Raw genomic sequence first — 15,454 nt, 5'->3', positions numbered from 1 at the left:
CCAAATGACCAACGATGGTATTGGAAAAGCTCCATTCAAAGTGCAAGACAGACCAATGAATTTTAATGCAATGGAGCATGAAAAGTTAATTCATAGGGCTTCAAACTGCACATTGCGATTAACCTTAAGAAGCTACCAAATTTTGGTATAGTATCAAAGAATTGCTACAATTATCTGAAAAGGCTTTTCTAACTGTACTCCTCTGATATGAGAATTCAGCTGTCTCCTATTAAGACAAACAATAAGAAATCTGCAAAAATGTAAAAGCAATGTCATTTCTAATTAAATTTTTTGTTTTGGAAAAAAATCATTTCCTATATAAAGTATGTTATTTGTGTTACCATGTACCGGCTTCTTCTTCTTCTTTTTTCTGCTTTTTCTCCCCAAAATCCCCCAGTACACAGTTGTATATTTTAGTTGTGGGCCCTTCTAGCTGTGGCATGTGAGACGCCACCTCAGCACGGCCTGATGAGTGGTGCCATGTCCATGCCCAGGATCCGAACCAGTGAAACCCTGGGCTGCCAAAGCAGAGCGTGTGAACCTAACCACTCGGCCACGGGGCTGGCCCCTCAATTTTTAATATGGCAAATAATGACAGATATACCCCACCTCCCAAAAGCTCTTTGGGGTTCTCAATTTTAAAACTGTTAACAGGATGCTGACAAGAAAAAGTGTGACAGGCCAGAGACCAGTCTGATGGTGGCTCGGTGCCGCCCTGCAGAGTCCCTACCTAGGAGACACCAGACCAGTCATTTGGAGGGCGGGAGTAAAGGAACCCAGATTCCTTTACGCCTGGGGGTTTCTCCGCCTTCTGAGCCCACGGGCCCCTGGAAGCGCCCCGAGAGGCCCCTATGGAAGCGGGTCCAGCTCAGTCTCATCCACCTCCCACCCAACTTCCCTGCAGACTGCATGCCCGGACGTCAGCTCCAGCCCCACACGCAGAAGCAAGGGACTGTGAGAGGCGGTGCAGGGTAACAATCTAACAAATCCCTTCGTGTCTCCCGCTACTCTGCTGCTGAGGGCATCCTCAGTGACAGGGCCAGCCCCACCCCATGCCACCTAGCTCATCCAATGTAGCAGCGAAGCGCATTCCTAAGCACAAAGGTGGTCCAAGTCCTTTTAAAAAATACTGAATAAAACCTATTACAGATGCCACAATCATGAGGACCCGTACATCTTTTTGATCCAATATAAATCACGATGAGGTCCCGTACGATGGAATACTATTCCGCAACAGAATGAACAATGCACTGACACCTGCTCCGACGTGGATAAACCTGGAGGACGTCACGCCAAGTGAAAGAAGCCAGACACGAAAGGCCACCGATTGTATGATCCCATTTATGTGAAACGTGCAGAATCGGCCAAGCTGAAGAGAGAGGAGACTGGGAGCTGGCTAGGGCTGCGGGGAGACAGAGAGACCTCATGAACAGAGTTTCTTTTTAGGGTAAGGAAAACGTTCAATTTTGATTGTGTTGATGGTTACACAACTGAATAAAGTTAAACCCACGGACCTGTACACTTTCAGTGGGTGAACTGTGACGTATGCGAATTATATCTTAACATAAATTGCTATTTTAAAAATCATGGTGATTACTAATACGTTTTAAATCAAAAAGACTTAGAGAAGGGCAGATGCAAATCTAACCCTTTATAATTGTTAGCAAAACAGGTAAAATCAAGGTTAATTGGTATTTAATATTGCGGCATGTTCCAGTCTGATTGAAACTAAAATACAAAAATGCGATGCATTGATTATTTGGCACTCTGTGGGGAGAAACTACTGTTGAAGGTGCAGAAAATTACCTGGGCTCGTCCCTGCTCCTCCGACCTCAAAGGCCGATGGGGGGAAAAGCAAAGAAACACAACACGGTGTTAATGACAACACAATGGACATGCCTAGGCAACACAAGGACGGCGCCTCTATCTTCACCTGCCCAGCAGCCTTGCCTCTGCTACTCTCACCTCACACCGCCCTGAAGTCAAACCCTACCCCTACCCGCCCTGACGGCCCGCCTCCACAGGCCCCGCCTCCCCAAGCCCTCTGCTTCCCGGATGCCATCTCTCTCCCCTCCACTTCCACAGCCCCCTTTCCACCTCTGGTGGCGGCCATCACTTTCTATCCTGCATTAATTACCTGTTCCCACGACCTGTCCATACCCTGCTGACTTTCCTTAAGCAAAGACATCTTATCACTTCTCCCTCGTTTTAAACCCCCAGCCCCCAGGGCCTGAAGCAGCGATTGCAGGATGACCAGCAAGTTCGCACAACGCTCAGTCCATGTGGGCAGTCTTCTTCCTAGGTTATTACGGAAGAAAATGCCATCCAATATGGAATCGACCAGCCACACGGCACTATGGAGCCCCCGGACTGTGGCTAGCGAGACTGAGGAACTGAGTAATTAATCGATATCTAATCAGCCACGAGTGCCTAGCGGCTACAAGGCTGGACAGTGCGGGTCTAGAAATCGCTTCATCCCTGGGAGCTTGGTTCCTTCACCTGCAGAGGAGGGGCATAACAGACACTTTCTGCTCTAAAACAAAATTACATGACCGAGCGCCCTCTGATACCAACACACCCGAAATGAAAACAGTCTTTTAAGAAAAATAAGAGGTCTTAAAAAAATTATAGGACTTAACTTCATCAAAATAGAAAGTCAATTTTAAATAATAGCCTCTGATTTCCAAGGAAATACTGGCCACAGAGAAAACATTCAGATTTCTAGTACTAATTCTTCCTCTCGCCAGGTTCCCCGCAAGGCAATTAACAACCGACTTTAGAATAATCCCCAAGACTTTAAACAGCTCACAGGGACCACGCTTTGAACATCACAATTCCCAGGAACTGAGTGCCGAGGAAGACTACAACCGGGAGACTACAACCGAGCAGAAGATCACCACCGCCTCCCCGCCCACCCGGCATTAACTGGCACTATTGTGTCCGAGACACAGAAGACGTGTGACTGGCGCCGTGCAACCTGAAGCTGAACTAGTCACCTCAAGGCTAATTTGCATCTCCCCCAAAAGGTCACCTCACGTATTTGCATCTTCTCCAGACGCCCCCAAATCAACTCGCTTAAAGGTCTCAATTTTGCCAAGCCCCTGCTCAACGCATTAGCAGTTATCTGCGCCCGGCTGCGCGTCACCATTTGTGCTGTGGACGTCTTCAGTCCTGACCAAGTTCCTTGAGGCCAAAACTTGCATCTCTCATCTTCCCATTTTTCACCTGCAGAAACTCAAGCACAACTGATGACCAATAACTACCCTAAATCTACCTGCGCAGTCACTGAAATCACCCCTCAGATGCCAGGTCCAAAAGGGGTGCTTTCAGAGGAAATCCCAGACCCGGTGCGCGCGAGCCGCGTCTCGAGTTGCACTGTGTGAGCAGAGGGGAATTGGGAAAAATAGCTAAGACCAAAAAGCCACCCTTACTCAAGTTTTCTTCAATCAGAGACTTAAGAGGCACAGACTGATGTCAAACCGAGTAAGGGTTCCTGTCTGTACACCTGTTTTGCTGTAGCTTTTACAGGTTGGGACAGCTACAATCGCTTCACAAGCTGAACGTGCTCCCCAAAGTTGCCTACGACAATACAGACTGCATTTTAAAATTCACTGTCAGGGAAGAGACCCAAAAGGAAAATACTGGAAATATGCCACACAGACACCACCACACAGCTCACCGGAAGCTCCTGAAGCAGGGAGGCCGGCCTCCAGGCCACCTGGGTTCTTTCCACCCCTGCCCAGTTAAGGGATCCCGGGGCTCGGGACCTCTGACCCAGTCTTCCTTCCACCTTGTGAAAGCGGCTGTCTTAGGAAGGAAACTAGGTGATTTACGCGACAGGGAGGACACAAACACAGCTGGTCAGGGCTTCACAACAGGACACGGCCCGGGGAGCAGCGGGGGGCTGCCAAGTTCGGGCCATCCTCATGGAGGTGCTCGGAGGAGCCCCAGTCTGCTCCTCCGTCGGGCAGTGTCAGGGGGCCAGGATGCCGGCGGGCCTGAGCGGCCGAGGTCTGCACTTCGGTTCAAGGTGCCTTAGCAGCTAACCCTGCAGGCTGCAGAACTGGGTATTCTGAAATGCAGCCCACTGTGCCCGGAGCCCCAGCTGACAAGCCTTCTCAAATTTAAATCTCTCCATATCCCCCGAGCCCCAAATGGTGTGCGTTAGGGATGATTCATTTCAGCTCAGGATCTTATTATAACATGTTACTGAAGGCCTGATTCAGTCACTGGGCTTCTCGAAGGGGGGGGAGGGCATCTACTTTTAAAAATATATACTAGTTGGCTTCTCATGCCCCCATATTCCACTAGCTGAACTGTCCAGGTGGCCCCAGCTGACGCGGGCAGTGAGTTACATTCTATATTCAAAGTACGCGGTGAACCACATCAAAACGTTCAGACTTGGAAGCCCCACTGCAGCTTACACTGTGGGGCGGTGAGCTAAGAAACGTGGGAGAAGGCAGCAGGGGTGTTTAAATTACAAAGCAGTCACCACTACTTTTATGACCAATGGTGCCTACTGGCTACGATGGATCGCAAATGGCTGTGAGGCCGCACTGCATGGGTTCAAAGCCCGTCGCTGACCTGAGGAAGTTAGTGAACTCGCTCACAGTCTCGTTTTGCTCTGCTCTAACGTGGGGATGAGGACACGGCGGTTTCAGGGTTGCAGTAAGGAGCGAGTGAGTTAACACAGGGACAGCCTCACACCACAGGGCCTGGCACACAGTAAGGAGTCCTCAGTGAGGGTGAGTGGCCACACTCGTCAAGCCTCTTCGCAGCTCTCTAGGGTTCAAGGCCAGCTCCATTTACTGGGCACCCACGTGCTGCTTCTTACCCCCACTCCTTGGAGCCTGTATTAGTTTCCAAGTGCTGATCAAATCACCACAAACTTAGTGGCTTAAACAACACATTTATTCTTTACAGTTTTGGAGGTCAGAAGTCTGAAAACAGGTCTCACTGGGCTAAAATCGAGGTGTCAGAAAGGTCGTGTTCCTTTCAGACCCTGGAGGGGAGAATCTTCTTGCCTTTTCCAGCTTCTAGATCCCGCCCACTTTCCTTGGCTCCCTTTCCATGTTCAAAGGCAGCAATGTCCTTCTCACACCACGCCACTCTGACACTCCCACCTCCATCCTTTCAGGCGGAAGGAGCCCACCGGGATCACGCTGTACAATCTCCCCATCTAGGGGTCCTTAACTTCATCACATCTGTGAGGGCCCTCTGTCACATTTGGTCACACAGTCCCAGGCTCCGAGGACTGGGACACAGACATCTTTGGGGGCCGTTATTCTGCCTAGATCCGAAAGCCCTCAGGACAGAGATGTGCAGACCCGATCCCATCGTGCTATTCCACACCTCCTGCCTCTCACCACTCCAGACCCTCCCTCCTTCCAAACTCAGCGGTGTCCCCTCCCCGTGAAACCTCAGCTGCCCAGCCCTTCCCCATCGCAGGCCAGCCCTGTCTTTCCTTTGTGGCACAGCCATGTCCCCCTCACCATTTCATCAGAGAGCTTCACCGAGGCCCTCCCCTGCACGTGTGCCAGGCACCCTCACCCCATGAGGATGTCCAGTCCAGCAGGGCGGCCAGCACTGTTCCTGCCATGTTGGGAGGGGTTTCATAAATCCGTCTGTCAACAGAAGCCCCGCAGCAGGCTCTGCGAGCGCACAGCAAGGACAGCTCTGCACCACCGGGGTGCAACAGAGCCAGGAGCAGACCATGATCCCCGGGCCACGTGGAAATCAAGAGAAGCACACAAAAGGGCGGAGCCGAGAGCAAAGATGCCCCGTGCGGAATCTGCCAACAGGTGCCCCTCCGTGGAACTAACCAAGATGAAGAACAAGTGTGGAGACTTCCCAGCAACCAGACTTTCCTGCAACACCCAAGCAGGGGCTCATGCGGGTGCTGGCGAGCTGGCGTGGTGTGCCACACGTCACAGAGGACCACGTGACAGCTTGGCAGATTTTAGGGTTAGAGTGTTAACTGCAACCCAAAAGCAGATACAACCCAGAATCCACTTCCTTTAATAAAAGATAATTTAGCTGTAAGTTTATGGGATATAGTTGAAGCTTTCTACAGATAAGCTCTGGAAAACTGCTTTAAAAACCTCTGTTGTCATCGGTACACCTCTGGGGCACTGGATCCTCAGGAGTACTGGTAACAGAGGAACGGCTGGGATAAACACCATCCTCTCCGGGCAGCAGGAATGCCATCCATCCTAGGAGAGGGCAAGATTGTTCTTTCAAAAGCTATTCACGTATGCCGACTCGGCCAAAGGGCTGCATACAGGCTCTTCACACAGGAACTGCTATTGCACACGTAATTCTGTTTAGTTACCAAGCTGGACCGACAACGTTACAGTGTAATAGCGTTTCTTTACACTAACAGCCCACATACACACTTTCAATGAACACTCTGGTTTCCGCAGTTTTTCCCCATGTGTGTTCATTCTAAGTGCTAAGTGGTAACTTTACATTTGTTGACTCTAATAATAAACTGGGGCTTTATTTTGTACATCTATTTGATTTCACTTAAATAATTTGTTTGCAATGTATTTCTCTAAGATATAGTTTAGCAACTGTCCACGATGGACTGGAAATTTTTTAAAAAACTGGTTCTTCACCACAAATAACTGGAGAAGCCCTGCTCTTTAGGGTTTGCCCAAGAGTTATTTATCCACAAGTTTCTAATGGTTTTACTCATTTTAATTTGGCTTTTCCAGTACACACTGTATCTTTCCAACGTTCAATGTGACACTAACACTACCAGAAACACATTCCAGCCAAGGATCCAACTGTTTAGGCCAGCGCTGGCCACTGACACCTACTGCGTTGATGGAAGTGTTCTGCACTACCCAATGGGGCGGCCACCAGCATGTGTGGCTACCGAATGCTTGAAATGTGGCTCGCTGGTTGAGGAACAGGGTTTTTCATTGTCAAGCTGAAATCACCACCACGTGGCGAATGGCTACCACACTGCACAGCACAGGGCTAAACCCTGAGTCGGCTCACCCCCCACGTCATCTCCCCGTGCCCTAAGACGGGTCTCAGCAGGAAAACCGCCCCTTTGTTCTCATCAGTACCAACAGGTGACCTGGAGAGCTTCAGAGAAATAAGGGCTCCTTCTGGCCAGGGCAGGGGAGGATACCACACCAGGCAGGAGCAGCAGCAGCCCCTTGGCCACGAGCGTGCCACAGACTTGAGGGAGGGACAGCCCCAAGGCTGGGGCGCACTCACAAAGAGGCCGCAGCGACCCTCACTGCCCCAGCTGCCTCTGAGGGCACTCTGCAGGGCAGGGCAAGCATTCCAGCCCCTATCTGTTCACCCCCTTAGTCCTTACAAGCTAAAGATAGAAGAGAAAAGGCTGAGAATATTTGGGGAGAATTCTATGATGGTTATAAAAGAAGAAGGTGGAATGTTTTTAACCACACACGATTTACTTGATTGAATTAATTTCTCCTCCAAGATGATATAAATTATCAACTGGAAGAAGCAAGCACTTCAAAAATTACCCACCCTACCCTATGCAAAAAGAAGAGCTGGACTGTGTGAGCGTGTAAACACGTTCAGGAGTGTTACATGTGCTTGTTTTAAAACAGGACTTGCACAGTCAGTTAAGAGCCTTGAAACATAATTTATTCCCCAAAGTCACATTGATGAAATGCACTTGCAACTCGAGGTGAATGGCCCGTCAGCCTTTCTGGAAAGGGCCAAGAGTGGGAGGCTGCGCAGCCTACACGGTGAAGCACCACCACGTGGTCTCCCTTGGGAAGGCCCCCCCTCAGCTCTTTCCGAAGGTACGAAGGACCGGCTGGTGGGGCGAGCCAAGAGAAGTCAGATGACCCCCGGACACCTGTGGCTACTCCCTAGGTATGACCCCACTCTGCAATGCAGGTCACCCTCACACACTCACTGAAGCGCCTTCCACACCAGAGCCCAGTTTAACAAGCTATTGCGAGAGCCAGACCTTCCCCTGGTCGATATTCCGGGGCTGGTACCTAGCGCAGGACACTGCCCTCCCAGCATCAGGATGCCAGGAATACCAGGGCAGTCACCGGCACGGAATCGAAACGGAGGGCAGGCCGGAACATCACGTCGGACTGCTGTGGTCACACACAGGAACCTCCTCTCTGTACAGCAGGAGATTCTCAATGACCCAAAAAGAAGGGAGGGCCACCACCCAGGGACGCAGACAACACTCACAGTTGAGCCACTTAGTGAGATAAAGCTCCTGTCAATCAGATCATGGGAGCTCCTTGACAGGACACCTGGGCACCCCTGTGAATATTAACAGCTGTGACCTCACAACGGCGGTCCCCACACCTCAAGTGTTGACCTGAGAACCGAACTGGCTACCAGGCAGCACACGCACCGCCCGGGAGGGCTCGGCCTGCACCAGGCAAGGAGCTGTCCCGTCCTGCAAGCCCGTGTGGCCTCCGCTTCCCAGCTCGTGTCAACCCCACAACGTGGACAAGGGCACATCTTCTCAGGGTGTGTCCTCCCATCCCAGAGGCCCCTCTCCCCTCTCCATTCTGCAGTTCCTGCTAGTCTCACACTCAGCAGTGTCTTCACCAATTCCAGAAGCATTCGGGTCGGTGTCTTTCCCCACAGAAGAAACTTTCTAATCGCCTCCACCCCCAGCCTCCAAGGTTAAGTCGGCAGCCTTCAAAAGCGGGCTCGCACCTCTTCAGGAGCATTTCAACACGCCTCACTTCTCATTAGCCAAGGCATGTGTTAACTTACTAGAAAAATGGCATAACTGACTTTCTTGCCTACGCATGACACTTAAAATCCTGCTTCCTCCAACTTTCCTAAGTCCAAATTAGTTCAGAACAAGAAGTTTATGAAGCAGGTGACATTTCACATTTAACTCTGTCACAGTGCACGTCAAGAAATACCTTGTTACTACTCTCGGGCTCCAGAGTACAATTTCTTTGCCTTGGAAATCAAGCAGAAGCAGCCAGGTACACAGAGCTCATCCAAAAACCCAGAAACAATAACAAAAACTCTCAACTACTCAAAAGAAACCCTCAGTAATTTATGAAGGCCCATCAAGCTTTTCCTTCCAAGAGGATCAAGAATGCCACTTCAAGCAACTTACGTTAAAAACAATAAAACTGAATTAGCAGCTGTGAGAGCAGCATGGGTTTATGGCTTCAGCAGCCTTTCACACGCCACCTTGCCAGCCAGCCATCTCCGGGCCTACCGTTCAGCCTTCGAACTGCTGTTTCCTGAAGGAGGCTCTCCCGCAAGTACACCGAACAAAAAAGGAACCGAAGATGGTGACCTTCAGCACAAACGATCCAACAGCGAGGAAGACGGGCACACAAGCGGCGGCCCCACAGGGAGGACGAGGACACAGGTTTACTCGGCGCTTAGGCAAGGCCAAGTAGCTGTGGCCACCAGAAAGGAGGAGGGAAAGGGTGGCATCTGAAGGGGCTCTGAACACTTCCTGGGGTATCTGTCCTGTCTGCATTCCAGAAGGAGAAGCCGCTGCCACCTGTACAAGTGTGGACAGCAAGCCGGAGTCGGAGCCCATGCGGTAGGGCACGTGTGTTCCAGGAGCTGGCCACACACAGGACACTGAGGCCATCCTGAGGACCCCAGTGGCTGAGACTGGGCTGCAGACTTCCCACACAGAGGGAAGGCAGCACACTCGAGTCCTTTCCTGCAGGGCGGTGACACGACAGAGCCATCCTGTGGGCAGTCTGTTTTCGTAGCTGTGTGGGGTTCAGGAAGGATGGAAGCAGAGACCAGTAGGAAGGCCATTGCGCAGTCCCAGCATGAGGCAACAGGGGCCTCCTTCGGGGTGGCGGCTGGAAAAGCAAAGGGGCTTGCGAACAGGATGTGGGGATCAGAGAGAAGAATTCAAGGCCAACTCCCAAAGTCTGGAGGCTTGGTGACCTGGCTGCACTGCCACCACCTGACTCCCAACCTCATCAAATTAATCGTTAGATGCTCAAACACCAGCGCAAGCACAAGAACACTCTTAGCAGAGAAGGCTACCAATCGGACCCAGCCTCACTACCAGTGTCACAACGCACCAAGTCCACGCATGCGCCCTGCTTTCCATTAGGCTCTTCTTAAAACACTATACCATTAATCTAAACACTATTTAGGTACATCGAGCCCAGGAGTTCATAAATAGTGTTGCTTGGATGGGGGCTGGTTATGCTTTCTTCCCCATTCACATTAGGGTATAGTTGCCACAGGACATTTTTGCATACCACTGACAATGAACTCACCCCACCTGTGGTGTCTGCCTTGCTTTACTCCTAACCCAAGTATAGCCCTTCCACAGGTGCAAAGGTGTGACCATCACAGCAACACCACTGAGTGAACCTCTCTGTGCTCCCAACTCTGGGCCTGGCCCTTTACACAGGCCTCATGCTTCCACCCTCACAACAACCTGGCTGGCAAGACGTGACTGACCTCCTTTTCTAGGATGCAGAAACCGAGGCACCAAGAGCTTAAGCAACGTGCATGAGGTCACACAACAATTAAATGGCAAAGTCCACATTCAAGCTCAGGCCTGGCCCTGGGCCCGTTCTCAGTCACCGCACTGCCCCAGCGTGAGTTTTAACCCATCCACCTCTTTCCCCCTTTCCACAACACTGATTCCAAAAAACAAAATCAAAGGTACAAGTATACACTTTCTCCCCATATATGCTGTTATCCATCTTTTACTTGTTTACAGATAATCAGGATCAGCAGCCTGAAAGGATCAGGAGGGCTGAGGCGTGGGCAGAGTGACTTCCGGTCCTCCTGAGCCCTGACAGGCTCAGAAGTTCCCAAGTTGGGCCTACTTTCTTCTATCCTTCCGGGTGCTCCGAGTTAATATTCGCTTTGTAGCTTCACAAAGAGTTCTTTTATCAACCAAAGCTAATGTGAGAGGAAAATCAATATTCTCCCATTACTTGATTTTTATCTTGTTACGGCCCACTATGTGACAAGGAAACTTACGCTTTAGATACAACAAAATGCGCAAGTTTGGTTTACCTGGTGCCTGTGTGCAAGAGAACTTGCTGTCCACTCCCAAACCTGCTTCAGCAGAAAAGTAACCGGATGCTCCACGGACCCACACAAGTTCGGAAGAAAAAGAATTCGACCACTGCTGCCCCCCAAACCAAAAAGGCAGAAGTCAGTGATCAATTCTTTTCAGAAACTACAGATGACTCATTGATTTGCTCCCAGCTTGGTGTCCTGATGGCAGCGGTCTGAGCGCTGTACAAAAGTCTAACAAGACCATCCGTCCCATGAGTCCCAGAGATTACACTCTGAAACGGACTACTCACCCGGGCAGAGGAACCACACCAGGGAACAAACAGCAGGGTATTTACATTTGTGCTAGCCAGCCTGCAGCTTGCAGAAGCAAGGCCTTGGGAAAACTTCCTGTTGATTCGCCAGGGCATAACACAGACCAGATTCTCACCTCTCCAAGCACTCCCAGGGCAGAGGCCTGTGCAAGTCACTCCTTCAGCCCCACGGCCTGCACTGCCTCTGAGTTACAGCGAATAAATAAACTGCCAAGCAAATTCATTCCTCGCTGGACCGAACAATGCCCCCCCCCCCCCCCACAGTTTTTTCTGCCTCCCAACGCGAAATGCACGATCGGCTGCGGTCAGGCCTTACAAGCAGCATGTGGCCCCGACCCCAAGGCACTGCCAAGATGCCCTCGTCTTTTCCCTCTCTGCCCTCTACCCTTCATAACCTTCCTAATGCTCAGAAGATGACATTTTAAAAATAACTAATCCTGAGCATTACCATTCTCCAGGGGATGGATATGCAATGCAAGGACTCTGCAGAGTTCAGTCAAAAGCAAATGCAACTTGAATCCTAAGTGGAGCAGGAGGAGCGCAAACTAACATTGACCTATTGATAGGAAAAGCCAACCAACCAAACCAGTCTCCCAGGCTCCTTCGAAACCACCCTGCCCAGGAGGGCGGGCAGAAAGCTCCTCATTGACAAAGCCATCTTTTGCCCAAGCTGCTCAGAACTCCTGACAGTTTCCAGCTGCTGATTCTATTGGAATCGGGGCAAAGACACCAAACAGGTGCATGTCACTATCACAGCCTGGCATTCGAAGCCAACCAGAGTTGCTACTCACCAAGTCCCACGCTTCTGGCTTTTTAATAGGAAGAATTCCTTCACTTTTCCTGATCCTAAACTACAATGTCTAAACCTAGCACCACATTTTAGGAGTGGAAAAGCTCAGGCAGGCTGAAACAGACTGCCTAAGACACAGCCAGTTTTCTAAACCACACACCTGTGGGTGTTCACAGGGTGTCCACAACCATAAGCCTTACAAAGGTACTTCTGGATAATGAATCTGGGTCAGAGTCCCACTCGAAAGACACAAGTGTGTTAAGTTTAAGAATCAGCATTAAGAACTGCAACCTTTGCCACCCAGTTTGAGATTCTAGCAAATTTTCAGATTAATGATTTTAGGGGCGACCCTTCCAAGGCAAACTCTGATACGAAAATAAAACTCCATGAGGAAAGAGCAGTCTTGAAAGCATGCAGGGATTTCTGAAAATTCTTCCACTGCTCTTCAATACTCTCTGGTCTTACAGAAAAGTCCTTAGAACTTGTGGACATGAGTATTTCCCCAAGGACACAGTTCTGTACCAGAAATATATGCTCTTCACTGAGATCCGTGTTTATTAATGCTCACTAGTGTTCAAAAACACTTGAAAAGTGGGAAGACAGGGTACGTGGGAAATCTATATGCTAGCACTATTTGGATTTTTAACTTGACCGGGTGACAGTTGAAAAAGAAACTGGAAAGCAGCCCTTTCTGTTGTGTGGCATAAAAGGCAGATATAAAATTCTCTCAGCAACGCAGTCCTTCAGCTGGCTGGTTTAATCACACAAGCTCTGGGAAGTTACTGCCTTGCTGGGGCCAAGGGAAATAGCTGGCCAGGCCCATGGCTGGACCCGCTCTCCTGTCCCCCATTACTGCTTTCCCAAGTACCACTGGGAAGCGCTTCCTGCAGGCATCTCCGCCACTTTGCCTTCTGCAATCTGGCAAGCCCTTTTTTCAGCAAACATCCAATTATTGGCAGTCAGTCATTCACGGTGGTTATGGTAAGTGTTCCCACCAACGAGTGTGCAGGGCCCCACCTGTGCGGCCACCCACAGGACCGACGCTGCTTCACCTGAGCTTCCTCAGCGCCTCCATTCATTTACGCGACCCAAGATCTCTTGCTAAAAGCAAAACAAGAACATTCAACGCCCGGTTCATTGAGGTGGCCCCCTATGGATGCCTGCCAGGCCGACCGCTGAACGTAAGTAAGGAAACTATCCTTTAAGACTACTGCGACCTTGCCCCTTTAAGTACTTCAGGCCGTGGGAAATAAAAGATGCCTGCCAACCACCAACTCTGCTTGAGCTGCCTGAATCAAAGACCCTTTCCGTTCCGGTACCTTTACAGCAAACCTTTGTAACCGGGACTCGATTATCTCAAAGCGCAGCGCCTGGGAAAATTGCCGCCACCTGGGCAGAAAACCAAGTTACCTTTGGAGTCAGGTTTGATTCGGATGGAGGAAGCCATGGGTGGCGGGGCTTTCGCGGAGTTTCAAAGACACACCTGGCCGGATGCTGACCGGCCCGCACACAGCCAGGTACCAAACTCCCCGAAAACCAGGTAACTGAGAGGCGAGGAGCGCCTGGCTCGGAACTCAGGGCCGCCGCAAGGGACGAGCGCATCGGCGGGCCCTGCAGGGGCTGCAGAACGAAGCCGGCGCTGGAAGCGCGGCCACCCAGCGCTCGGGGGGACGCGGCAGGCCCGGGTGGGCCCTCCGGGGGAGCGCACCGGAGCAGGTGTGCGCGACCCCCGCGGCCAAGGGGGCCTCGAGCTCCCCGGGCGTACCGGCCGGCCGCGGGCCCGTCGAGGCAGGCCCCGGAGACGCCCGCGAAGGGGGACGGTCCCCGGAGCCCGCTCCCCACCCGGGCGGCGGGGTGGCCGCCCGCCGCGAGCAAACGCCTGCGGCCCGAGCGCCCCCACGGACCCCTCGGGGCGCTCTGTGCCGCGGGGGCGCGGTCCCCCGAGCCCGGCCGGGGGCCGCCGGCCGCCCCCCGCCCGCGGGCGCGGCATGACGGTGCAGCCTCGCCCGGCGGTCCGCGGCGGCCAGGCCAGGCCCGCGGCCCGGGCCTGCTTAAAGATGGCGAGCCCCTCGCGTGCGCCCGCGGCTCCGCGGCCACAATGGGAGCGCCCCCGGCCCCGCCGCGCCGGCCGCGGGCCTCACCTTCCATCTCCATGTCCTCGGGCTCGCTCAGCTGCTGCTCGCCCGCCTTCTGCTGCTGCTGCTGCTGCTGCTGGTGGTTCATGTCGGCCGCGGCCTGGGCCTCGCCTGCGGCCGGGGGCCGGGGCTGCGGGCCCGGAGGGCGGGCGGCGGCGAGCCGGGGCGGCGGCGGCGGCGGCGGCGGCGGGGCGGCCTCCTCCTCCTCCTCCCGCGCGTCGTCGGCGGCGGCGGCGGCCCCGGGGCGGCCCGCGGCGGGCGGCGGCGGCGGCGGCGGCGGCAGGGAGACGCGCACGTACTTGCTCGCGATTCGCCCAATCGCGGCGCCGAGACGGGCGGGCGGCCGGCGGGCCGGGCCGGGCGGCCTCCTCGCTCGCCGCGGCCGCCGCCGCCGCCGCAGCCGCCGCCGCGGGGCCCGCCTCCCGCCGCCGGGGCCGGGGCCGGGGCCGCGGGGCCGCGGGCCGGCCGGGGGCCGCGGCGTCAGCCCCGCCTCGGGCCGGGCGCGGCGGCGGGCGGGCGGCCTGGCCGGGCGCGGCGGGCCTGCGGGGCCGGGGCCGGCGGGCGCGGTGGCGGCGGCGGCTGCGGCGCGGGCGGGCGGGCGGCGGGCCGGCCGCGCTCGGGCCTCCTCGGCGGCGGCGGCGGCGGCGGGGCTCGGGCGGCGGACGCGGCGCCCGGCGGCTCGGCTCGGCTCGCTCTCAAAATGGCGGCGGCGTGAAATGTCACATCCGCATGGGGGGCCGAGAGCGAGCGAGCGAGCGGCGCGGAGAGCGGGCGGGCGGGCGCCGAGCCGGAGGGCGGAGCGGCGGCGGGAGGCGGGGCGGGGGCGGAGCGGGAGGCGGGGCCGGGGCGGCTGGCCCTCCCGCCCGCGCGGCCCTGGCGGCCTGTCGCCGACCTCGGTGCCTGCCCCCGCCCCTGCCCCTGCCCCTGCCCCTGCCCCTGCCCCTGCCCCTGCCTCACGTCCGGCCCGCCGCAGGCCCCCTCGGTCCCCACCCCTCGGGGCGCAGTGCCCCGGAATCGCCGCCTCCCGGCGATCGGCTCCCCCAGAAAGACCCCGTGGCGGCCGGGGCTAGGGGCTAAAACCTGCCCCCAGCCTGTGACCTCGGGCAAGTCGCCCGTAGTGCCCGGAGACCGCCTAGAAGGGGGCCCAGACCGAGCAGTTGCTGCTTTTAGTATTATTCCCACCCCCCCTTAAGCGGTGTATAATTGATCCACGCAGGACC

The 15,454-nt window shown here is 54.2% G+C and overlaps 1 protein-coding gene across 3 annotated transcripts in view; it reads right to left on the bottom strand.

Annotated features, from left to right (window-relative positions):
* The window catches only part of USP7 (ubiquitin specific peptidase 7), a 61,933-nt gene extending 47,451 nt beyond the window's left edge, over positions 1-14,482 (bottom strand). Inside the window, exon 1 of one of the 3 annotated variants that reach the window (XM_070231045.1) lies at positions 14,241-14,482. In XM_070231045.1, coding sequence (XP_070087146.1) covers positions 14,241-14,322 — 82 coding nt within the window. In that variant the 5' untranslated portion in view covers positions 14,323-14,482. Of the gene's footprint in view, positions 1-13,509; positions 14,000-14,240 lie in introns of those variants that run through there. The other 2 variants (XM_023616341.2, XM_070231044.1) reach the window with 2 other exon arrangements.
* Positions 14,483-15,454: the final 972 nt, after the last annotated feature.

This window comes from Equus caballus, chromosome 13 (assembly GCF_041296265.1).
Source record: "Equus caballus isolate H_3958 breed thoroughbred chromosome 13, TB-T2T, whole genome shotgun sequence".
NCBI lineage: Eukaryota > Metazoa > Chordata > Mammalia > Perissodactyla > Equidae > Equus > Equus caballus.
This window is presented reverse-complemented; position numbering and strand designations above follow the sequence as displayed.